Raw genomic sequence first — 24,446 nt, 5'->3', positions numbered from 1 at the left:
TTGTGAAGATGCTGGCTGAAACTTATAAGAACCTGTGGTCTAACAAAATGTTTGGTGCATTTCACTAAATATATGTCATCATGAGGAGGATTATGTAGAAATCCTGAAGCAACATCTCAATACATCAGCCAGGAAGTTAAAGCTTGGGTGCAAATGGGTCTTCCAAATGGATAATGACCCGAAGCATACTGCCAAACTAGTTACAAAATGGTTTAAGGATAACAAAGTCAGTGTTTTGGAGTGGCCATCGTAAAGCCCTGACCTCAATCCTATTAAAAATGTATGGGCAGACCTGAAAAGGCATGTGTAAACATGGCAACCTACAAACTTGGCTCAGTTACAACAGTTCTGTCAAGAGAAATGGGCCAAAATCCCGGTATATAAACTTCTAGTTTCAACTGTAACTTGATAGAACTAAAGTGTAAAGTGATTGAAAATTGACACAAACATTAGTTAGGTGACTCCAATCAAAAAAGTCAAATACAACATGGCTGTATTATGCATAAGATTGCTGGTTCAAAGCCTACTGGGCACCACCAATATAAAGCAATTTACACACTTCATTATAGAAATGGGGTGAAGGGAAACACACAGTGGCCTGGGCAGTAGCCAAGCAGGGAGATTGCAATGCCAAGGCAGTTGTGACACAGGGGTGGTTGGGATGCAAAGGCTTATGTGATGCAGAGATGGACGCGATGCAAAGGCGGCTGCGAGTCCAAGGCAGACATATGGGAGGAATGAGCACACAATGGCGAGGGCCATCATTGCAGCTTGCAGCTTTAATTCTTATTATCAATAATGATTTAAAAAAAAATATAGATTGTTATATATTTTAATTGAAAAAACATGAATAACTGTCTTAGATTAAGTTAACACATTGAACATTTGCAAACACAAATAACAGACAATGGCAGGAGCACACTTTTCATACACACATACACAAGAACACTGAAATGCCAAGAGGCTTAAAAACAATATTTAAAACATCTGAACAACACATCACTATACTGAAGTTGCCAAAAAAAAGAACAAGATATGGCACATTTACAGGTTTAGCAAAATGGAAACGTGAGATTATGAAAATGACCTGGCCTGATGGTGAGAATGGTAGTTCTAATGGCCAATAGTGTCTTCAGATCCCGAATCTCCAAAGTCAGAAATCGTTAAAGTAGCAGCGCCATCTACTGGTAAAAGATAGCATTGACCTCAGCAGTAAAATTCTGTGACATGAAATTTAATATGCTACAAAAAATGTAACAAAATAATAAAATACTCAAAACTATTACAGACATATTTGGCAACTGCATTACAGTCTATTGAAAGACAATTTGTTATTCTACTTGGCCTTTTACGCTTTCCCGGGGCAATTAAACTTAAATTAAAAAATACACTGAAAATGTATGTTTTGCAACATGTAGTAGTCTGCTTAATATTCAAATAAATCAGTATTTTACAAATCACAAGAGATCATAGTGATTTAGCTACTAATATATCCCCCATGACTTTGTAATTTTCCAGATCCTCTATGTTTACTCAATTCTAATTCCCTTTGTGCCAAAAACATCTGAAAAAGCAACTAGTATGAAAAGTCAGTGACCCCAACATTATACAAAAGCTGATTTCAAGTTGCTTCACTGCTAGCCTAGGTCCATATTACTCTTTTCACAAAGAAACCTTATTCTCAAATGGATTACCTCAGTTTCCCTACTTGGCTCCGACTCTAGCAGCTCCAATGTGTATGAAATAAGTCAAAGACAAAACCTGAGACAAGCAGTGCTCAAAAATTTGATTTTAGTTCTTAAAAATGAACTGCATTTTTGCATTATTCTTCTGAAAGAATTCCCATTTCTCCCAGTCAAAAATATACATATAAATAAAACTAGCTAGATTTGTTTCAGTTTAAGGCTGATGGCTATATTTTGTTGAGTAACATAAAAGATTGAAATGATTATATTAAATAAGGCCACATGTATAACAGTGACAAATTAATAGTACATTTATACAGTATGCTTTAAAAAGTATTTTTGAAGTCCACTTGGGATAAGGTGTGCTGCTTGAGTCTTATAGCATTACAAGGCTGGTTTGGACCACTCACAGACCTATACAGCACAGTTCATTTCTGCTGCTGCTGTCTGAGGCTTTCCAACAAGATCCGCTTGTGTGCAGGGTCCAGCACGCCTGCCTCCTCCAGGTCCTCTTCTGTGATGTCACTGCAGACCACAAACACATATTCAACACAGAGTCTCACATTCGCCTAATTTTTTACCAGTAAGGCTTTAGTAAATGAGTGTACCTTAGAAACTCCAGATCATCCCAGCCATTGTGTAAAAGACCCTGTTCATACTGTTCGAGTCCCAAACGCTGCAGCCACTCACCCACTGAAGATTCACCCACAGACAAGGATGAGCTACTACTACCCCATAGTGCCTGCAGACAAGAAATAAATGTAGAATTAAAATCACTTTACAACCCTAATAAATGGCAAATATATGGCTTTTATAGTTGAAAATATTGTGAAATTGTAAATTGTTATTGTAAAAATTGCCATTAAACATAATAATGGGCAGCTATACTCACTCACTAATACACATCAATTGTAAACCACAATACGATTCAAAGATTATGTAATATCTCTGGGCCAAACCAAACAGAAATTCTAGATCAATGTCATTTATTGATAATTTCTTGTAATTAATGTTCCACTCTAGATTAGACAAGTGGCTTTGTTCTTGGTTTTGAGGGGCAGAACCAGTGCCCATACCATTCAAATCTATTTTTTTTTTAAATTAAAGCAAAAATCACGACTAAAAATTTTATTAACTACACAGTTGTAGTATTTTGGGTGGTGTAGCTTTAAATGTAAATTCTTCCCAACATCCCTGTGATGCATACCTCTTCAGGCATGTCCTCTGCTATGCTCTCTGGGATTGGATTTCTGGGTGGGAATGTGCGACAGGCGTCAAGTCCAAAAGCCATAGCCTGCCCCCTGAGTGGAGGCGGTGCAGAGGGGGCCCGTGGGGGTGGTCCTGTAAACTCACTCTCACTCAGTGTCTTTGCCATCTGCAGCACAGAACACGACTGGTCATCCATTAGACTAGCCGCTACTGCTGCTGCCCCACCTCCTCGCCTAAACCCCTCTCCAAGTCCAAGGGGAGGGGCAGGACTGGCTGTTGGGATTCGGACTTCTGCCATATCTGGATAAACGGGTCGTGATTTGGGAAAAGGCACTTCGGTGACCATCTCTAGGGCTCCTTTTGGCAGAGGGGGAGGGGGAAAGTCCGGCGGGGGACGATTGAGTGAGCTTCCTGTTGTCCCAGCCCGTGTCAATGCTGCTATACAAGAGTCCTCCTCGGATGGGCCGTCCTCGCAGATGGTTCTGACGGTGTGCCCTGTTAGAAGCACTCGGGTATGAGAGGGTCCTGGGGCACCGCAGGGGGGTTTGGCACGAGTGCCGGAGGAAGGGGGAGGCACTTTAGTTGCTGGGCCAGTGGCAGAGGTAGGAGATGTGAGAAGATCAGGGGAGGCAGCAGCTGCAGATTGGTTGGGGACACCTTCCAGGATGTAGTAGGCAGGATTGTTGTAGCTGTTGTTGACGGGTGGGTCAGTGTCTGAAGAATCTTGTTTTGGTCTAAGCAAGACAAACAAACCAGCTTTAATATAGACATGCTAGTTATTTAGGTAAATTGCCTTTCTAGACAAGTTACCTAGCTGAGGCTTCCTCTTTGCTATTTCGTTCTCCCTCCTCACTGACTTTACCCAATTCTCCAAGTTGTTTACGAACTACAGAAGGCCTAAGAAGTGCAAAGAATGAAAAAAAAAAAATCTGTTAAAATGATAACAAATTACTTAAAATTTCTCAAAAATGTACTGACTTAATATATTCGTGTCCTGTCCTTGGATGAATAGTTGATTTTCCTTTAGGTCCTCCAGTTTCATCTTTGTCCACACTAATCCACTCTGCAATACAATTATGGTACATCTTTAAAAATAGACTTTAAGGAGTTTAAAGTAGATAGAGCATAGAGAATCTTGAATGGAACATTTGACCTCACCATAGAGTCTCTCTCTGGTTCCCATTCTTTCAGAGGGAACTCGGACTCTCATTAAACCCCGAATATTCCCTGTCTCCTCACCGCGATGGGACAAGTAAGTGTGGAACTGCTGTGGTGTGCTGCCAATCATGGACTTCAGAGCCAACACACACTCTCCTGGTGAATACAGATAGGTACCCTAATGCTTAATAACAGTCCAGTAAATAAAAGGTAACAATTATGGGTATATCAAAAGTGCATATACCATATGACTCGTATCCATCCAGAGATTTGACTGTCAGCAGCAGATGTTGGTCCTGAAGATATTCGACCTCAGAGAGCAGTGGTTTGAGTGTGGTGAGCTGCTTGTTCGACCAACCGACACGCAGGAAATTGACATTATCACTGCTCTGACTGTCATTCTCGTAGCTCTTCTTAAACTCTACAGAAGAAAGGGAGATTGAGGGGAAGGGAGCACAATTAACACAAGAGGGAAAGAGTTAAGGGGAAAAAGGACAAAGAGACAGGGTATGTTCTTGATGCAATTTGAAAGCATTATGCAATGACAGTGAGGAAGGAACATGCAGCCAGGTCAAAAACAGATGCAATATACTAACTGCCTGATACAATGCGGGTGGGGTTAGGATACAGAAAAGAAAGAGATAGTCTAGTCTCAGTTTAGGATTATAGTATACAGTGACTGTATGGGTGACTATTAAATGAAAAAATAATGTAAATTCTGTTATGTTGTGTGATCTTACCTTCCAAACAAGTTGAGTAGAATTCAATGAAGAACTTGGTTCTACTTGCTGTTTTCACTATAGCTTCTATGCTCTCAAACTCTATGTAGGCCTGCTCCGAAGATTTGGGCAAACCTAATTAAAAACAGAAATTATTATTAATTATTATTATTAATTTTCTTTTGCTTTACATTGACAATAGTTGTACCCTTTTTAGAAACAAACTGGGAGGTCACACCAACTTCATAGGTTGCAAACACTGGGGAATGGTCACTGGTCACAATATCATCTGTACAACCTAATTACCAAAATAACAAAAACAAAACACACTTTGTACCACCCATTTACAACCAATACAATTCAAATGTGAATAAATAAATATATTATGAAATTACATTTCATTTACCATATGAGTTGCAAACTATATGTGTTTCTGGGTAGGATTTCCACAGGATTCGGTCACACCAAGACGGGACATTAGTCCTCATCTGCAATAAACAGAAAACACACCACTGTTAATCACTGCAGCAGAAATAGACAAAGAACTTGAGTATGATCATACCCCTGTGGCCTTCTGCTTCTGCCACACATACGTGTCTCGTGAGCCACGTTCGTAACGATAGGTTGGTGGGAATGAGATTTCTTCTTCAGCTGCAGTCATCAGACAAATAACAAATGAACAAATGAATTGATGTTTAGCTTTCAAACGAGGTTGTTACAGATTAAAGTCATACTAACCAAACCGAAGAAAAACCTTGTTCTTTTCCCTTTCCAAATTAAGCTGGTCCACTTTGAGAAGGGGTTCAAACTCTTTTCGATTAATGTAGTTTAAGATCTCCTGCACACAAACGATACATATATAGAACTTAGTAATGTCACTTGTAACCATAAAGCTCTCAGACCAGTGTGATACTAGTGTACCTGAATGTCCATATCCAGTCTGTAATTGAGGTCCCCCAGCCAAAATAGGTGTGTAAAACGCAATGAAATATCAAAGGAGCTCAGCTGTTTATCTCCTAGAGACAGCAGTCGCAGGATATCCAAGTAGTTCTGGTTCCTCCTACAGCAGGACAAAATATAGCTGTTGAATAATCTGTTGCCAGATACAAGTAGCATTTATCATATATTGTTCTGTATATCTGTGATAACCAAAAAAAAAATACCTGGCAATTTTTTCATTCCCTGATGTCAAGTGACAGTTTACAAAGCCAAAAGAAGTACCATTGAACATAAAAGAAACCCCCACAGCTCCTTTGTTACCTAAAATACACAATGAAAAAATACATTAATCACAATTTTGTATGTAACAACATATAACATTTTAAATAGGTACAAGAAAGTTGAATTGAAAATTTTGATGGTTACCCAATGTGTTAGCAATTCCTGTTTTTACACTGGACATTCCCACATGGCTAATGCGATTCTCATGCTCAGGCTTCACCAGCACAGCAAGCTTTATATTCCACAATGTCTGAATTGCTATCTTTAATAAATGATTAAAAAACATTTGTTAGTGAAAGTAAATTACAAAGCCATACTATTATAATTACTCCTTTAAAAGGTTATTGTGATAAAAAAGAAACTTATTATTACCAATTTGTAATCTAGTTCTGTTTGTTCTTTTAATAAGGTCCGTAGTGATTCAATCCACTCTCGATCACAAACAGAGTTTTCTTGGCTACCAAAAACATACAAGTCATGAGGGATAGTGACGGTCATCTCATCCAGAGTTTTCCCAAGGCCACGACACAACACCCATGATGCAATAGACTTAGGAGCTGGCACAGAACCTAGAGGAAATTTGAAAATAATTTAAAATTTGGTCCGCAGTGCAGTACAGATAATAGATCTAGATTTGCAAATATAAACAAGCATTTACCCATATTCCAGGTGCCGATAAAAATGGAAATCATGTCAGGTTCATCCTGGTTGGAATGTTTATTTTTCATGAGCTGCAGTAGTTGACAGAAAGCCTCTCGTTTCTATAAAATACACACGCCCACAAACAAAAAAACAAAGTAGAAACCACTAGATGGCAGTGTAAGATAACTAAACACTCAATACTCAACCCATCAGTTGTAATTGCAAAACCAAGTACACCAGAAATATAAAAACACCGTAATGAAAAAAAGAGTTGAACCTAAAATATTGAACTGCAAATAGTATATACGAATTGGTGTTGGAAATTTACCAAAGTTCAAATACAGAAAGAGTTTGAGTGGCATGAACTGAAAGATATTAAAGTTGGTGTTTGCTAACCTTGGCACTTGCAAATATAAAGTCTTTCCTTTGGCTCTTGTCCTTCTCCTTTTCAAAGACTATACCCAGTTTATTCTGAACTCTCTGTGACTTGATCAGTTGACGAACTGAAAAAAGAAAGATGTGGCCAGCTCAGTGTGGAAGAGAAATAGACATAATAAACAAACATGAGTTGCCATGCAAGGACATAATAAAGACTTACTTTTATCATGTGTGAACGTGGTCCAGTCTTCCTGGCTGTCTTTCACCTTCTTCATCACCACAAGTCTTCCTCCCTCCACATCCACAGACAAAGTGTACTTCTGACTCTTACCGATCTTTGTCAGTTCAGCCAGGTAGACATCCAGTTTTACCTGAGTAGGAATAGAAAAGTATAAAAAAATATGCTGTATCCATATGTATAATGTAGGACTTGTTTACGCCTTACCCAGATCTAATCATGTTTTAGCATGAGTTCTATCTATAAATCATTTAAAATAATCTAATCACAGTAACCTCAACCCAGTTCTTTGCAAACAGGAAACCAATGTGTCAGCATTTTAGCATTTCACTGTTTGCTAACATTATCTGCTGCCATCTCCATAATGACATTGGGTGTTAGTACACTCAACAGACTATGATTAAAGTAATACACCTCTTAAATAGGTTACAGAAACAGACATGTGCATAATGATGAGATACACGTGCACCATCATAGATTAAATTATAGAAAACATTTTACTTAATGCGTCAATCTATACCAGAAAAAGTGTATCTTCTTTTATGTGGAAAGTCTAAAGGTAAAATAAGGCCACCAAAAGTATAACCATGACTCAAAAAGGCAGAAGAGCAGTCACATGCCTCTATGTTAGTGTGTTCTGTATACCTCAAAGGCTTGCACTGGGATGGATTTACTGTTCCGCATCGACGGTGGAGGAGGGGAGCACGGAGAGGTCAAGCTCATGTCCTGGAGAGCTTTGAGAGCCTAGTGAAGAAAGTGAATACAACATGATTAAATAACAATAACATAAAATGCATTACAGAGATTTGGGTCAGGGTTACAAACACAGAAACACACTGATGGCATTGTTTTTCTCTCCCATTGTTGGTGTCAACAAGGAAACAGCTTCCTATTTCCTGGAGGATCTACAGCAGCAGAAAACTTATGGCAGTGTGACAACGCACGAGGCTAGATATTGTCTCTAGCTTGATTGTGCGGTGGTTATTTCCTTCCTAAGCAGCTCTGCTAACTATATTGTAACATTAGCAAAGTAAAGCCAGGGCTGGATTACAAAACGCATTACACAGTTACGTGAATCAACTACCAACTTGTTTGCCCTGTTCAGAAATTTCACAAAATTTTCAGCCCAGTGTAAAACAAAAAATAAACCAATTACTCCAAACATTATCCAAACATGCATACCTTCTTCTCTATGGAGGAGAGCAGGTCTTTGAGAATGGCAAGCTTTGTCACAAGGTTCTCCAACTCCTGGTCACCACCCTGATTTACAGACTGTTAAGACACAGAAAATACATTTGCTTAAAAGCCAATATTTACAAAGGTATGTCTAAAATATGCTAATTCAAGTTATATGCATACTTGCACTTACCTATGCTTTGAACTAGTTGACATAATATTAAAATACATTAGATCTCTATGTTTAGCTCCATAGAGGCAAGTCGAATGTGTGCTAAGATTTACTTTCTCACGCTGTATTATTTCATAAAACTGTTCTGATTGGCTGAGTCACACACAAGAGCCCCGTTTTAAAGAGGATTTTAAAAACATGCTAGCTGGTTACTTAGGGGCATTATGTCACCAATTCTGTTTCTATTTGAAACTTTTGATACATTTGACAGATATACTGGCACATTAATTTGTAACATATCAAATCACAAATGCAAATTACCTGCTGAATCATCTTTGACACCATGAATGCACTTTGCTGGTCAAAGACTTTAGACAGTATCTCCAGTCCAGACAACACCTTGTCGACCTCCCTGTGTTGGAAAGAAAGATATTTTTTGGCATCAGTAAACAATGCCTCCAATGCAAAAAGTATTTCAAACTGTATAATGAATTGCACATTGTGCAACACAACTGACTGTCCCCAAAACAAGGAACTGTATAAAGCCCATAAATAGCTGAGTAATTATTATTCACAGTCAGTGTATTTGCAATGAAATTAAATAAACAATACTATTATTGTGAGTTCACTCTGCTCAAATTGGCCCAGCCCATGAAGGTGATTAGAGTTTATATAAAAACATTAACTCCAGAATGTAGGATAATCGTTAGTAAAGCCCCTCGGCACAAATCACTTTTGATTGTGATCCTGGAACACTTTTTGTATCCCTGAAATATGTATTACAAACATAACCCACTTAATGATTGTCATTTCTTTCATACCCATTGAGACGTTTACATGAAGCCACTAGTGTCTTGTTGAGGTGAGGGAGAGAGCAGGCTCCTTGTTTAACCGCCTCCAGGTCCAGAGCATAGCTCCCCTTGAGGTATTCATGGGAAATGGTACTGAGGCCGTTAGCTGCTGGAGTGCTAAAACACAAAAAAGATAGATATTGCTGATTTTAAGAGATAAAAATCACCAATATGTAAGTAAATGATTGCCACAAAATGATGATTTAGATATAAAGTTGGCATCATGGCTGGTTCAATTCTCCCTTTGTTTATAATAGCCTCAAAATCCCTGCCTAAAAATAACATTCACATGCTTTTTTAAATCTGTTGTCAGGGTTTTTAGAATCATATACTTCCTCTAATCCGGGGAGTACACTCCAGTCTATGTAAGTTACCACCCACAGGCACAAACATAGCCCAGACAGAGTTTACCAGCACAACTTCCCCATCCCCCACGTGCTGCTGCCCTGACCATCTCATACAGCAAACAAAGCTACCATCAACACAAACATATAATGCATTAGATTTACGCATTGACAGGAGTAATAAAGCCCATGCCCTTCTTTACTAACATGATTTGAACCACATAGTTTGCATTAAAAAACAGTGATGGTACAATGATTGAATATGCTGCAATAACAACATAGTCAAGGGGTTTCTAAGCAGTCATAAAACTTATTAGTGAAACTGGAAACCAAAAACTATAATCTTAAACAACCACAAGATGGATCGGGGAACGCGCCATTTATAGGCTAGCGTCATCTGTGTGCAACATGGCTTTTTCAACAGGATGTGGTTTTCTTTTTACACAGTCAAAGGTAAATCAGGCAGCAGAGGAGTAACATCCATGCTCCTTCAAATATTATGGCTTATATAAAAGGACAGCTTGTCTACTTAGTATTTCAAAGATGGCTAAAAATAATTCAAATGTACTCTTGAAATAACTGCGGTAATACTGACACACAATGTACCTTTCCGTCGGTGCGTCTGTTCCAGGGGGGGTGGAGGTTGAGGCGGATCTGGGAGGGAGTGGTGGTTTTTCATCTTCACCATCTACCAAAAGTGATTAATCAGTGATTGATCGGTTATTAATAGTGATTAATGTGTATGATTAACAAGACAAGGAGGAGGGTTTGTCTAGCTTTGTCCCTTTGTACCTGAATAGTCCCTGTCGTCACTCACAGCAGTTTCTTCTCTGTCCACTGGGTATAGGAGAGTGGTCACCAAACCCTGGCTTGGTTGGAGGTACAATGACACCAACTCTGGTAATGTCTTGAATCGTTTAGGTTGCACACCCTGAGATGTCTGAGAAAGAGAAAAAAACTACAATATTTATAGCAGTCTCATACAATGACTTACCATACTCTCTCACATTATATATATTAATACAATAGAGAAACAATGCAGTCATAATGATTACATTGCGTTGCCTTTTACAGGCTTTGTTAACTGCAATAATAGTTAAACTAGGACTGCTTACAGACAACATAACAAATGGGCTTTGCTATACAAACCACAACAGTGTCTTATTTTATTTAGAGTATTATTTTTAGATAATTTGAGATATTTAAGTAAAAGTACAGATATGGGAGCAAAAAATGTAAAAAGTAATAAAGTATCTGTTTAAAAATGTACTTAAAGAGTAAAAGGTGAAAGTATTTGTTGCAGATTGTGAGATCTAAAAAAGCTTCAAATGTGATTTTGACACAGATTTGTGCTGAATTTTATTCAGGTAGGAAAGAAACGATTGATTCAATTGTTTCCGTTTGTTTACTCAAATTATAAATGTGTTAAAAAATAAAACCTCAGCATTTTAAGCAGGTCTCAAACAATATTAAAAAATGCTTTTACTTTTCAGTCCTGTTCAACTTTGTAGTGAAGTAGAAAATACAGATGCCTGCTTTAAAAATGTAGTGAAGTAAAAGTAAAAAATATCCACTATAAAATGTACTCAAATACAGATAGCTAAAATATACACCCAAGTACAGCACTTCACTATTTTTACTTGATTTGGTTCCACCACTGATGAAAGTAGACCTTGTGGTTGAGGTCAGAAAGTGTTACCCACATCGCTACACATAAAAAAATGACACTTTGCTGTCCATACCTCCTGCCTCCACCCCTTGTGGAGTATACTTTAAATCATTTGGGCAGTTGGATGGTCTATAATTTGCCACATGTGCCACTGAAAATAGTCTTCATATAGTCTTCAAATAGCAACCATAGCACTGTGTCGGAGCGTGTGTGGCGAAGAGAGGTGGTGGTGACAACCTCACAGCTGCTGGGCCTGAGACACAAAGAGGCTGCTGTTGCCCCACACATGTACAAGTGTGCTTAGAGATCACAGCCAACAAAAGCATCTCTGCCCAGTCTGCCTGTCTGATACTACTTAAGTCAACCATTTCTACCACACAAATGAGCAGGATACACCCAGCCTAAGAGTCTACCTGAACAGCTAGAAAGCCCTCTTCATCCGGGAGGATTCTGTATGTATGGACATGCTTCTGAAACCTGAAAGAGAGAAAAAAACAGGAAGAAATTAGACTATCTTGTGTGTATCTTTATCCTAGGACAAGTTTCACGATACAATATTAAACTGCACGTGACATTCTGCAATATATCACCATTTTTAAAGAATCAAATACATTTTAGGAACGTTTCTTTTTTTAAACACTACCTGCATAAACTTAATGTGAAATACACCCAGTTTATTCATCAAAATCATAAATATGTCAAATGGATAAAAACGGAGATAAAGCTTTCTTTCTCTAAACAAGCAACCAAATTAGCACTGTCACTAAATAATTTTGTAAAATATACAATATATTGGCCGATATATATAATCCAAATCTGACCCACACATCACAAAGTGGTTGCTCTGTATTCTAAACAATTGGTGTCAGCATCAGCCATGAGAAAAAAAAAAAACTAAACAAAAAATAAAACCCAAACATAATGGGCAATCTCTACTGGCAATACATGGATAAAGCAGCCAACAATATCAATACTGTATCTCCACATTTAGTAACTTAGCATAGTTTTATGGTGTGCCAAAATATCAATATACCGACCGAATACTTTATTTGCACATGTGGAGATTTTTTTTATGTAGTATGCTAACACACACTGCTGCAGACGGTCAAACAATTATACAGCCATGACTCATTTTATTAATACTGTTACTATTTCTATTAAAGTAATTTATTGTGCAGTTTATTTTTTGCTTTTGGGGCTTTGACATTTATCATAAAACTTTTCAGTAGCAAAACTCCCTCTTTTCCACATAGTTTTTTATTGTGACAGGCCTAAAAACTATTACAAAATGATATAAAATGTTAAACTGTGAAAAAGGTTCAATAGGCCTTCTATTTACTTTGATGATACATACATGACCCGGGATAAGGGGGGGATGGCTAAATGGTGTGGAGAACCCAAACCTGTTGCTGTCCATCATAGCATACAGACTGTTGTCCTTTATCATTACAGTAGCATACCATAACATGACGAAGATAGTACTATTGTTAAACCACAATAGTTTTGGCTTAGCAGTTGTGTCAGAAGTCTATTTTCAACAGTAGATTTTCAAACCAGCTAATGATCAATACTTCAGCAGTGAAACAGAGGGCTACATAACATGCAGCCTGCAGCCCCCATTTCAATGATTTTCATGTCCACTCCCATGTCTACCCAGTGGAGCGTACACGAAATGTCCAGTTTACTAAAAATAAATTGTTACGGTCTGTTGTGGTCTCCTTGTTGTGATGTTAATGAAAGTTAGTGGCAGAAAAAGTAATAAACCTCTGTCCCATGTCCAGCACAGCACCCTGGCACCAAATACATACAAATAACCAGGAAAGAATAAATCCATGTGACGAATTCTTCCCTGTCGGAGAGCTCAGCTGGTTTTCCTGTCTTTCCAGGTCATTATTATTAGGGAACCATGAAATACAAAATTTTATCTGAGACTAGAGTAAATTACTGGGTGAATTATTATAATATAAAATGTTTTATGTTCAAGTTTTGAGTCAGGTGTTTTTCTACATCGAGTCAACAAAAACAAAAGGCAGCGGAACAAGTGGAACAAGAAGATTAAAATAACAGCGTATAACCTAATAATTACTTACATGGTTTGGTCATTCTGTGTATTTGATTTATTAACATTTGAAGTATATTTAAAAGGTGCACTGGTAACATCGCTTCCAAGTAGATGGACATGTTCAATGCCTTAATGTGGAAAAAAATAAGGGCAACACCGAAACCTCTCCAATGGCAACAGGCAGGTGGCAATTCCCGAACCCTCCATTAGAAAAGTTACAGAATGTGCTTTTAACAAAATGCATTGACCATTTTTATCATTATAGGACATTTTTGGACACATGATCTAGGTTAGTTATTAACAGTGATATGCCTATGGCTTTTGGGGGGGAAAATGCAAGTCGCAAACAGTGCTGAAGTGTGTCTTCCTGTTGGCTCAGAGAGGAGATTCTCCGCAGGGCTATGAGGTAAAGACTATTGTTTCAGGAGCAGCAAAACTAAAACAGGCACATGCACAAGGAAGGAATGTGATTGGACAAATTGGCAAACAGATAGGGATGGTTATGTCGTTCAGTGCTTTCAGTACCTCCATGATTTGTTTGCTCTCTTGTAAACTTAATATTAGAACAGTTTCCAGGCTTTTCCAGTATTTCTTTAACTGATCAGTCTAAAAGATTAAGCTTGGACAAGTCTGGGTCTAATACCTGTATACATCCATTGTTCCACTGTGATAGGCAACAGGGAGAAATAATAAAATATCACAAAAAAATCTTATATATGTCCAGGTAAAAGAAGAAACATCTACAATTCATGCATTTATCATTAACATACTAGTGTTGTCACAATACTAACATTTCAAATTTGATTTGATACTAAAGAATTGCATCAATACTAGAAAAGAACTTTCATATCCAAATGATATTTTAAAAGCTACTTCTAAAAGACAATATTGTAATTTTCAATACAAAATAGTAGCAATTGTTTATTATACCATGTTGGCTCACACTAGTTCTGATAAAACTCAGGAAAGGTAAAATTTTATCCAGTTAAGTGTTTTTCCCTGTTATCACTACTTGCTTAAACGAGTATCTAGTTGTGATACTAATTTTAGAATCAATTAGCATCTGATTTTCAATACTTTTACATATAACCCAATATAACAAATACTAGTGCAGACCAGTTCTCAGTTAACCTAATTAGTAGCAAATCCATCAACAATTTTCCTTTAAAGTCCTTCTTTATCATACAAACCACACTGTTAATCAAGACCAGATGCACACTACTAGACTACAATGTTGAAGAGTTATTGTAATTTAATAACATAAGCCAATAAAAAGGTCTTGAAGGAATGTTTTAACAGTCTCAGATTTCAAATTCTCACACATACAACCATCCTTGACATGTAAAGACGCGTTGAGTCAATATGAAACAACATAATCCTGACAAGAAAATTCAATATCTCTGAGAAAGACAGCCCCCCACAACAATGAGATCAGTTCAGGATGAAACGTTATTGTCCTAGCAATAATAATAACCAGTCTGCAGATTTTCTTATTTATGAGCTCAATCTACAGACCGTGTTGAAAAGTATGTAACGTAGTGGGGTGGGATATATAGTTGTTGTTTCAGCAATATGCAAATTTAGAACATAGAGCATATCATCTATAATGAAACAATAAAAAACAACCTCAAAAATAGACAGAAACATCTAGTGTAATCTTCAAAATAAAACTATAATGTGATAATTCTGCCTTCCTTTTGTGATTAATACTATGGTCCGTTGTGTGCAATGCTAGACATTTGCAGGCATATTTAGCACACCCTTACGAATTGTTAAAATATTGTCTGAATATTGTAAAGACATTCATTTTTGTCAGTGTCACACTCCTAAACATAGGGCAAATGATTTCAGTCTAGTTCAAGTTTCACATCCAAACTCATTTTTAACTTTCTGGAAATTCATCCAATGGCATTGATATTTCCTTGTGATTTCCTTGTGATCAGAAAGAGCTTGCAAAGTTGTTTTTTTTTTTTTAATTTTTTTATCATTCTCCTTTGCAAGAGTTTTATTTTGTACATTTGAAGAAGTAGTTGATACGGGAAAAGTCAAAGAGCAGGAGCCATATGTGGTGATGTGATGATGCAGTGATATGAGGAACTGTAATTTCAAACGTAACTAATTGAGCACTACATCACTGGTGCCATTTACACAACACTACAGGAGCTTGGATCAAGTCTGAGAAAGTCACTCCAACAGACTGTAAACATAAGCACACTGAACTTGGCACAGGATCAACTGACACATAGGGGATGTAGGTCGAGTCAATGTCAGAGTGCTGAATCACAGGCCTTTTATTTCCTGCAACCGCTACACACAGTGTGGGCTGTGCATGAGGAGAGCTAAATGCACTTTATCTGTCATTTGACTTATTTGTAGTGTCCTAATTAAGTTTTTTTGTCGACATTGTGAAGTACAGAAACAGCATGGAGATGAAGAGATCACTGAAGTGTACTGATATAACTTGTCACACTTGAACCCCATAAATGATTGTTTAAATTTGTACCATTTTCTTGCTGAACAAAAGGATTAAAATATAGGACTGGTTAAGACTATTTAGAATGTTTACTAACTGAATATATGGCTGATGAGTCGGCCATAGCTGGTATGCCAATCAATCTTTGGATAAGGTATAATAGGATTTCTAGACAAATGGCTTTGAGTAACCATACAATCACAGTATCCACGCCAAACACTGTTCAGCATCTTAATATTCCTCCTCCCATTAATACACTGCCACAAGACTGCCTGTTTTTCTGTTCAATCCTTCCAGTAAAACAAAACTACAGGCAAACCACAGTCACACAGGACAGGGCTCAAGTCTCAATTTGTCCTGATAAAATGAAGGAACACAGGAATAATTCATTTTCCATTTTGTTAAACTTACTCCAAAGTTTGGGGATTATTAGACTATCGCAGGAACAGCCCGGGGTCTTGTGGGAAGCCTCAAAACTCACGTCCTAGCTGGCATATCATTGTAACTCAAATATGTGGTGCTGGGAGCGTCGAGGCAAAAATGTAGCCCGGAAACACAAGTCAGACTCATAAAGTTTACTGAATGCCAAAGTTACTTACAGCACACACAAGGCGTAAGCCCCGTTGACGCTCTCACTGTCCCGCACCAGGAAACTGCCATCTCTCCCGGCGCGGGCCAGCAGCTCCTCGGCCGCGGCTCGACTCAGGTCCCGGTGATACCACATCGGCGGCGCGGGGCCCATCGGTGAAAGCCCACCGACTCCTCCACTCCCAGCCATGGCCACAGCCCCTCAGCCCGGGCTTCGACTCAAGTTGCTCCCGACGTCTCCGAAAAATCTCCCGAGCCTTTTTCCTCCTCCAGTGTCGAAAGGAAGAGCTGAAAAGTCACGGTAGGATGAGAAAATAAACTTAGGAGAAAGTGTCGAAAGTGTCGTAGTTACAAACGCTGCCCCCCAACTGTTATTTTCTAAAGCTGCGCTGTTTGTGCCCTGTCCTGGGTTCCTGAAAACCCTACCCAGCCTTTTGGGCTTCCCTGTCCCACGGAAATCAAGCTGTGTAAATCCTCGCTGGACTGATCGAGTCTCGTAAAGGGACTTCCGCTTTAACTGTGCAAAGTAAAAGCAGCTGCACTCTGGAGGATGACTACCTTTATGTTTGTTATTATAGCATTATTTAGGTGAATATTGAACAAAATGAATAGATCAGATGAAGATGTAGGCCTGGTTATTTATTAATTCTAAACTAACCTATAACAAAGAATAAACTGACTAAAATGTTTACCTATTTCTAATCCCATAGTCCAATGGTTATGTAATTATACTCTTGTCTGCATGGAGGAGTAGGCAGGCAGTTAGCAAAATTAGTTATGTTGGCTTTTGGACAAAAAAAAAGTTGCTTTAATCATGTATTATGGCCATTGTTCTCTTATACACAAACTATCACACATGTTTAGCTTGACTAGACAAAGCATGAGATGGCAATAGTCAAGGAGGGGTGTGTCAATGATCTTAGAAAATTTAAGTATTTATAGCCACAGGGACAGCAGCCATCCCAAAGTTATTTTTGGGTATGGCATCACAACTGCAAATCTGTCAGTAACACTGTATGTCAAAATAAAAGCATGCAGTGTGATTTTTTTTTTAAATGAGGGTAATAAAATTAGGCCTCCTTTTTTGTGATGAATAGAAATTGTGAACAATGTATGCAGCGTCTAATAAGAATAAGCAACAATAAAGGTTAGTTCCAGTTCTAAAAAACTGTGAATTAGGTTATTTTTTCACATGTTCAATCATCACACAAAAATGACACGAAAAGTGATAATATAAGTGACATGCATGAACATATTTGCCATAAACTGGACAAATGCAAGTGTATAATAAAATACATTGCCGGTTTTTGCATTTGCAATCTTTCTCCGTTTCTCTTTCTTTCCAGCGCTGCAAATAGGTACTCATGGAAGAGAGGAATCCCATAATTAGGCTTCCAGTGGAGCTCTCTAACCACTATAGGCCCAGGGAGCTGAAAATGCTGGGGCCCAGTATGAAAGTTTATTTGCATACAGATTCCAATACAGTTATAGAGACTTTTTATTTAGACATAATTGTTCCCTTTTTACATTGATTTAAAGATATTAAGATTAATAAATGTAAGGTATAAAGCATTGATTATTATAGTAAAACAGACTGTACAGAATAAGTAAATCAAGTTTGTCACATCAAGTGTTTGATTACACAACTAAAAAAAGAGGTGTCACACACAATATGAGAAGAGCTGTGAAGGAAAGTTTGAGCTGTTGGTCCACACTGTTAAGGAGATAGTACTCAGCTACTTTTTTGTTTGGATTCTCCCCAGTGAACCACATCTGCATGCAGCGGCCTGATGTATTGGAGTGAGTGGTGTAAAGGTAGGAATTGGACCAGATCTGTTCACACATGGCCTTAGGAGTTGGAAAGACATCCGTCCACTTCCTGCACTGCGTATCTTTTGGACATTTATTGGTGCCTGTATGAGATGATAAATAAATAAAAACAATACTGTTGTTATATAAGTCTGTATGTCTTAAATACAAAGTCTATTCATAAATACCTGAGCTCCAGTCCCAACCCTTGTGCCAATCAGTCTTGCAAGTCACATCATTCTTGCAATCCTCCCACCAAATATGGCAGTCCTCTAAACACAGGGGCACATTCACAATGCGCTGCTTACGCCAACTCTGGTTTGCCTAAACACACACACACACACACACACACGAAAGAAAAGTTAAATGTCCATCATTGTAGGGACACCTAAAAACCTAAAAATAATGTCTCATATTTCAAGCTCTAATACTGCCATCTAGAGTTAAAAAAAAGCATGCACAAAGAATCATGATAACGAAACATACTTCCTCTATCCATGGCCCCAAGTGAGGAGAGCACTCATAGAAACAGGTGTCTTGGATGAAGTGTTTTTTGCATTGTGGACTCATAATGCCACAGTGATTCCAGTTAAAGTTGTACAGGTAAGAGTTGTCCTGGTGAGCCTCAGAGCTGGTATTCGCAGTGCAACATGCATTATCACGCCAAGGTGCGCACTAGAAAACGGTTGTTATTCAATAACGTATCACATTAACCCCATTATAAATCAAATACACAGAGAAATAAACCTGAAGGTACAGCTCTCCCTCAGGCCCAGGGGTAGTTTTGTGGTGTTTGGCATCCATACACATGGACAGTTTGTCCAGAGACGAAGCACCACTGCAAAGACTATAGCACTGCAAAGTCATAGCCACAAACAACCACATCATTCTGTGGAAAGAATAAAGCATAAATAATACAATTTAATACATTTCTTATTTTAAGAAATTTCTATTTTGTATTATATTTTGATTATTATATTTCACAATAATCAAAGGGCACATCCTTCAATATAAAATTCCTTAACTATGACAGATTATCACAACAAACAATATAGAGAGTAAAAGTTATTTCATTTTAGCAATAAAGTGACAAAAGAAAAAAAAAAAGAAAAATAACAAGAGATGATCAAGCTTTGATTAGAACAAGTGCATCTGTTGGTGGTGTCCTTTAATCATGATTAACCATTATAATTCTAATGAGCAATGTATTGTAATTGTGTAATGGATTGAGCAGGTTATCTAAGGTCTATCCTATCTACAATAGGTAAATTGTGTTGTTGTGGAATGAAACTTTTATTCAAAATTGAAATTAAGCTTAACACAGCTTAGTATGCTTGTTAAGTCCAAAATTGTCATCAGACAAAACAACACAATCCAGTATCAATGAAAGTAAACAATTGTAGCACTGAAAAACAAAGACTGAAACTTACACTATTCAAATTTGATGAATGAAGTTGATAATCATTATTTAGGCACAAACATGTTGCAATAATGTTTGTTATAGTTATACAAGTTACCTGGTTAGATGAATCTGGTGATTCCTTTGTCCAATTTGTTCTTTCCTTGGGCACCTTCAATACAACTCTGCTGCACTCACACAAGTGTTGATGTGAGTGGTCAAGTGGTTTTAGGCTATGTGCAGTGAATTGCTCTTTATGTCCAAAGTTCAAAGTTTGCCAACATCTGAGGACTCTGAAGCGTATGAGTGTGTGAGAATTGTGTGTTTTATTACTTCTTACTCTGAGAAATGCTGTTATCTCAAGGTCTTAGCTGGTCACACACTGAAGGGTGTTATAGAGTTATTGTGACCCAGGACAGTTAAAAATAAATAAACTGCATAATAAATTGCATAAAACATATATATATATATATATATATATATATATATATATATATATATATATATATATATATATATATATATATATATATATATATATATATATATATATATATATATATATATTATCATTGTGCAATACCAAGGATACAATACCTTAGTTTATAGCCTGCCAATGTTTAAAGTGAAAGACATGACACAAACAAATAATCTATGTATAAAATATAAATCTAGAAACTGCTATGCCTAGAATCATTGCCTTACTTACTACCAAGTTGTTAAAGGCTGGGTTTGACTCTGCTGTCCTTAAGCCAAATCAACCATTGTAAGTATGCATGGCCCAGTTATAGACAAAATTGTTGGTACACGTCGGTTAATGAAAGAAAAACTGACAATGGTCACAGAAATAACTTGAATCTGATAAAAGTAATACAAATTTAACCAATGAAAGTCAGACATTGCTTTTCAACCATGCTTCAAAAGAATTATAAAAAAAAAAATAAACCCCATAAACAGGCCTGCATAAAGATGATGGTACCTTTAACTTAATATTTTGTTGCACAACCTTTTGAGGCAATCACTGTGTAGCACCCTCAAGGATTTAGCATGAGCACGAGGTAGAGAAAACAGGGTTTATTCTTCCTTTTAACAACCCGTGAGAACTATCACTATCACGAACTATCATGTATGTATGTATGTATGTATGTATGTATGTATGTATGTATGTATGTATGTATGTATGTATGTATGTATGTATGTATGTATGTATGTATGTATGTATGTATGTATGTATGTATGTTTGTTTGTTTGTTAAAAGTTTTTATTATTTTTTATTTTTTTACTTGAACGCGGAACTTTTAATTTCTTACTGGGAATCTTTCCGGAATTATTTAGGAACGAACACCCGTGCTTCCGGTAGCAGTTGTTTTGAATTTGAAAACGCTGCGAGAGATAACAAATACCCCATTAGGGAATAGTTTATCTAAATATAGGCGTATGTAGCTAATTCATCTTGCCGTCAGTGTTTATTTGGGGCTCGGTACCCTGGTATTATTTCCCTTGCATTAGCCCCTCGTTCCTTCGGGCTTATTTGAGTATCAGGCATGTCTACCCTATTCCCATCATTATTTCCAAGAATAACCGAAGCTCTCTGGTTTAATTTGGACCGGCCCTGCGTGGATGAAGCCGAATTGCATCAGCAAGAGCAGCAGCATCAAACATGGGTAAATATGACTAAAATGGCTATAACTAGGCTGTAACATGGTTGTTAGGCGTTACGATATTTTCTTGTGACAAGTGCTTTAGAACTAGAATAATCAATAGAGTTAGAGTTACAGTAGACTTTGTTGTCCTCAAGGGGAATTTTGCCAAATTTGTCACGTTGTTAGTTGTAACTTTACATCTTTCCCAGCTGCAGAGCATTGCTGAAAAAGACAACAACCTGATGCCCATTGGGAAACCAATCTTTGATGTAAGGCAGTCAAAATGAACTTAAAAAAAATACCAGTTTAAAAATAAATGTGAGTATTTTGTGTTTTCTTCAACCATTCCAGACAGGTTATGAGGATGAAGAAGAAGAGGATGATGAGGATGAGGAAGACAGTGAGGAAGATTCAGAAGATGAAGAGGACATGCAAGACATGGATGAAATGAATGATTACAATGAATCACCTGATGATGGAGAGATTAATGAGGTGCTTTTGTTTTTGTACATCATAGGATTCCTTCAAGAAAAAGTTGACAAAATTAGGTCAATAATCAGGCTATGCCTAACCAAATTATTTTGGTATTTTATTATTGTTCACATGTATTTATAATTAATGTGATATAATCATTTTCACAACTATACCACTACTGCAAATCACTAAACCATCAGCGAAACTCATTATTGACACATGTGGTTCTCAACTCACTTAAGCCAAAGTAGACTTTGGTTATTAAATGTACAATTTCTCTCTTTATAATTATGTTGTTTAAAATGATGTTCTGTCTTAATATGTCTGGCATTCTTTTTGTTCTGTTTTTAGGTTGATATGGAAGGACCAGATCAAGATCAAGACCAATGGATGATATGAAATCTATAGACTTTTGCTTAATCAATGACAATTATCTGCTCATTTGTACAAAAATATTTTTATAACCTTTCTTGAAAGAGTGTGAAGCAACATTGGTCTCCAGAACTGTAGATCATCACTACTCACACTTTCAACAGCTGACCTTGCATGTACAATAGTACACTCAGCAAGATAATTTGTTACCTATAAAGAACTTGCACAGTTGGCAGCAAAGGTGCAAATGCAACCAGCTGTATTTTATTAAACTTATTTTGTAGATACAAGCAATTAAATTATCACAGCTACAATATAACATTTGATCTTTTGTGATGATTGTCTATTTCCCTTGCATAACAAGACAAATTCCCACAATATTTGTGAGTTCACAAACTTAATGTGTAGAATTCAAATAACATATCATTGTGACTTCTGCCAGGCCAATTGTCTAGCACAGGGATGTGAAACCACCTTAGAAGTGTAACCATATAAATTCAATTTTCTATATGCCATGTTGTACTTTTAAAAAGGTAACATTATTTCAGGCAAAAAAAATTAATGAAAATAATCCTATTTGATTCCAAGATAGATCAGCTCAGCCATCCCATCCCTGATGCCTTTGCTATATTCTAGCGTGGCTCTATGAATTTTCCATTCATATAAACCACTTTTGCGAATGTGTCTAAGAAACTTTGGTGCACCTGGAAATAATACATTGTCAGCCAAAATGATTGATCCCTTTCCCAAGAGTCCAGATTCCTCAAGCATCTGCAACAAATAGGCAGTACTATAAGCAATAACTTTAACAGGATATTCTTACATTTTAACTTACTGACAATTTGCAGTCACGTACCTGCAGGTCTGGGAGGTAACTTCTCTTCCAATGATCCATGAAAACAAAATCCAGCCTTTCCAGGCCATAGTCGGACCGCAATCTGGGGATTACTTCATCAGAAGGACTCACAATTAATTCCACCTAACAAAGAAGCAAGTTATATATACATACATTAATGAGATATAAAGTTACAGATACAAATGTCCCTGACAAAAAGACACTTAACTGTATCATCATCTAAACCTGCCAAACGAATAATTTTCTCTGCAATGGAAGCATTTCTTTGATCCATCTCAACACTGTAAATTCTGCCACCCAGGGGCAGGGACCTGGCCATCCGCACTGCGCTGTAGCCACAATGTGTGCCCAGTTCTAACACTGTTAAGGGGCTCTGCTCCACCAAAAGACGGTCTAAGATCTTTCCTATACACAAAGTAAAACAATCTATCAATAATACAGTAAGTGGCATTTGAAAGAAATCATACTGAAGAAGATACAAAGATCTACTGACCTTTCTTTGGTCCAATGTTACTGATAAACTCCACTTTGGTGCACCATGTATCAAAGGCATCAAGAATGCTATCAGCGTCTCCAGGGGTGGCGTGTGTTAAAACATATTCATAAACTCGCTCCTCTCTGCTCAGGCCAGTAGAAATGTCTTTCCAAATTCTTACTAAAATAGCTCGATAAAACAACAGAAAGAAGTGCCTATATCTGATAATTAGTGTCAGCAGGAGTGGCAGAAAAGCCAGTGCAATGGCTGGAGACACCATCCTAAAACCACAATGAAAGAAAAAGTTTCAACCTCACATTCATAACGTATAATTGTAAATTATTCCATAATACATAAACCTAGCAAGTAGTAACAACTCAAGCAACATTCTTTTGTTTAATTAAGTTCCACTGACCTTTAAAAAGTACTCTCAATGGTAATGCAATGCAAAGAGATAAATGCACTGCGAGGAGAGCAGACCAGAATGACAGCGGTGTTTGTTAGAAAGACTAGTAGACCTGTGGGTATGAATAATATATGGTTCGCATGTTGATAAACGTCCTCAGAAAAGCCATAATTTAAATGTGACTAATTTTAACATATTGTCATATTGCAATTAAAACATATATAGATTTTTAGCAAGCTGGAGAATATATATAGTGTAATATTCATGATGAAAAGGCTGAATAAGCCTGGTAAGACACAGGAAGACACATGATATAGAAGCAACGACAGGTGTTTGTCTGGGAGGTTTAATAAGTGTCCTGTTTCTTCCTTAGTTACAATAGAAAACACAATAAAACACCAATAACTAGTAGTTTATGAAAGGTATT

At 37.3% G+C, this 24,446-nt stretch overlaps 4 protein-coding genes across 4 annotated transcripts; 1 reads left to right on the top strand and 3 right to left on the bottom strand.

Annotated features, from left to right (window-relative positions):
- Positions 1-808: 808 nt before the first annotated feature.
- Positions 809-17,069, bottom strand: inppl1a (inositol polyphosphate phosphatase-like 1a). The gene is made up of 27 exons (XM_033977225.2): positions 16,597-17,069; positions 11,876-11,939; positions 10,586-10,733; positions 10,400-10,481; positions 9,420-9,566; positions 8,920-9,010; positions 8,433-8,522; positions 7,896-7,994; positions 7,233-7,383; positions 7,031-7,137; positions 6,651-6,753; positions 6,365-6,561; positions 6,137-6,254; positions 5,935-6,031; positions 5,693-5,831; positions 5,510-5,609; positions 5,334-5,422; positions 5,178-5,259; positions 4,980-5,069; positions 4,793-4,906; positions 4,297-4,473; positions 4,053-4,208; positions 3,873-3,957; positions 3,705-3,791; positions 2,893-3,628; positions 2,294-2,427; positions 809-2,210 (listed from the first exon to the last, which is right to left on the bottom strand). The coding sequence occupies exons 1-27, from the start codon at positions 16,773-16,775 to the stop codon at positions 2,114-2,116; spliced, it is 3,759 nt and encodes a 1,252-aa protein (XP_033833116.1). The 5' UTR covers positions 16,776-17,069; the 3' UTR covers positions 809-2,113.
- Positions 17,070-18,105: 1,036 nt separating this feature from the next.
- Positions 18,106-20,002, bottom strand: folr (folate receptor). Its single transcript, XM_033977229.2, has 5 exons — positions 19,912-20,002; positions 19,142-19,283; positions 18,881-19,069; positions 18,583-18,718; positions 18,106-18,498 (listed from the first exon to the last, which is right to left on the bottom strand). Exons 2-5 carry the CDS (start codon positions 19,280-19,282, stop codon positions 18,224-18,226), a joined length of 741 nt encoding a protein of 246 aa, XP_033833120.1. The 5' UTR covers position 19,283; positions 19,912-20,002; the 3' UTR covers positions 18,106-18,223.
- Positions 20,003-21,137: 1,135 nt separating this feature from the next.
- On the top strand, positions 21,138-24,357 carry anapc15 (anaphase promoting complex subunit 15). The gene is made up of 4 exons (XM_033977231.2): positions 21,138-21,457; positions 21,646-21,705; positions 21,788-21,928; positions 22,262-24,357. Exons 1-4 carry the CDS (start codon positions 21,338-21,340, stop codon positions 22,307-22,309), a joined length of 369 nt encoding a protein of 122 aa, XP_033833122.1. The 5' UTR covers positions 21,138-21,337; the 3' UTR covers positions 22,310-24,357.
- Positions 22,849-23,893, bottom strand: tomt (transmembrane O-methyltransferase). The gene is made up of 4 exons (XM_033977232.2): positions 23,632-23,893; positions 23,347-23,543; positions 23,139-23,261; positions 22,849-23,053 (listed from the first exon to the last, which is right to left on the bottom strand). Exons 1-4 carry the CDS (start codon positions 23,891-23,893, stop codon positions 22,856-22,858), a joined length of 780 nt encoding a protein of 259 aa, XP_033833123.1. The 3' UTR covers positions 22,849-22,855.
- Positions 24,358-24,446: the final 89 nt, after the last annotated feature.

The sequence above is a fragment of the Periophthalmus magnuspinnatus genome, chromosome 13 (genome assembly GCF_009829125.3).
Source record: "Periophthalmus magnuspinnatus isolate fPerMag1 chromosome 13, fPerMag1.2.pri, whole genome shotgun sequence".
Taxonomy (NCBI): domain Eukaryota; kingdom Metazoa; phylum Chordata; class Actinopteri; order Gobiiformes; family Gobiidae; genus Periophthalmus; species Periophthalmus magnuspinnatus.
Note: the sequence above shows the minus strand (reverse complement) of the source record. Positions and strands in the feature narration are given on the sequence as shown.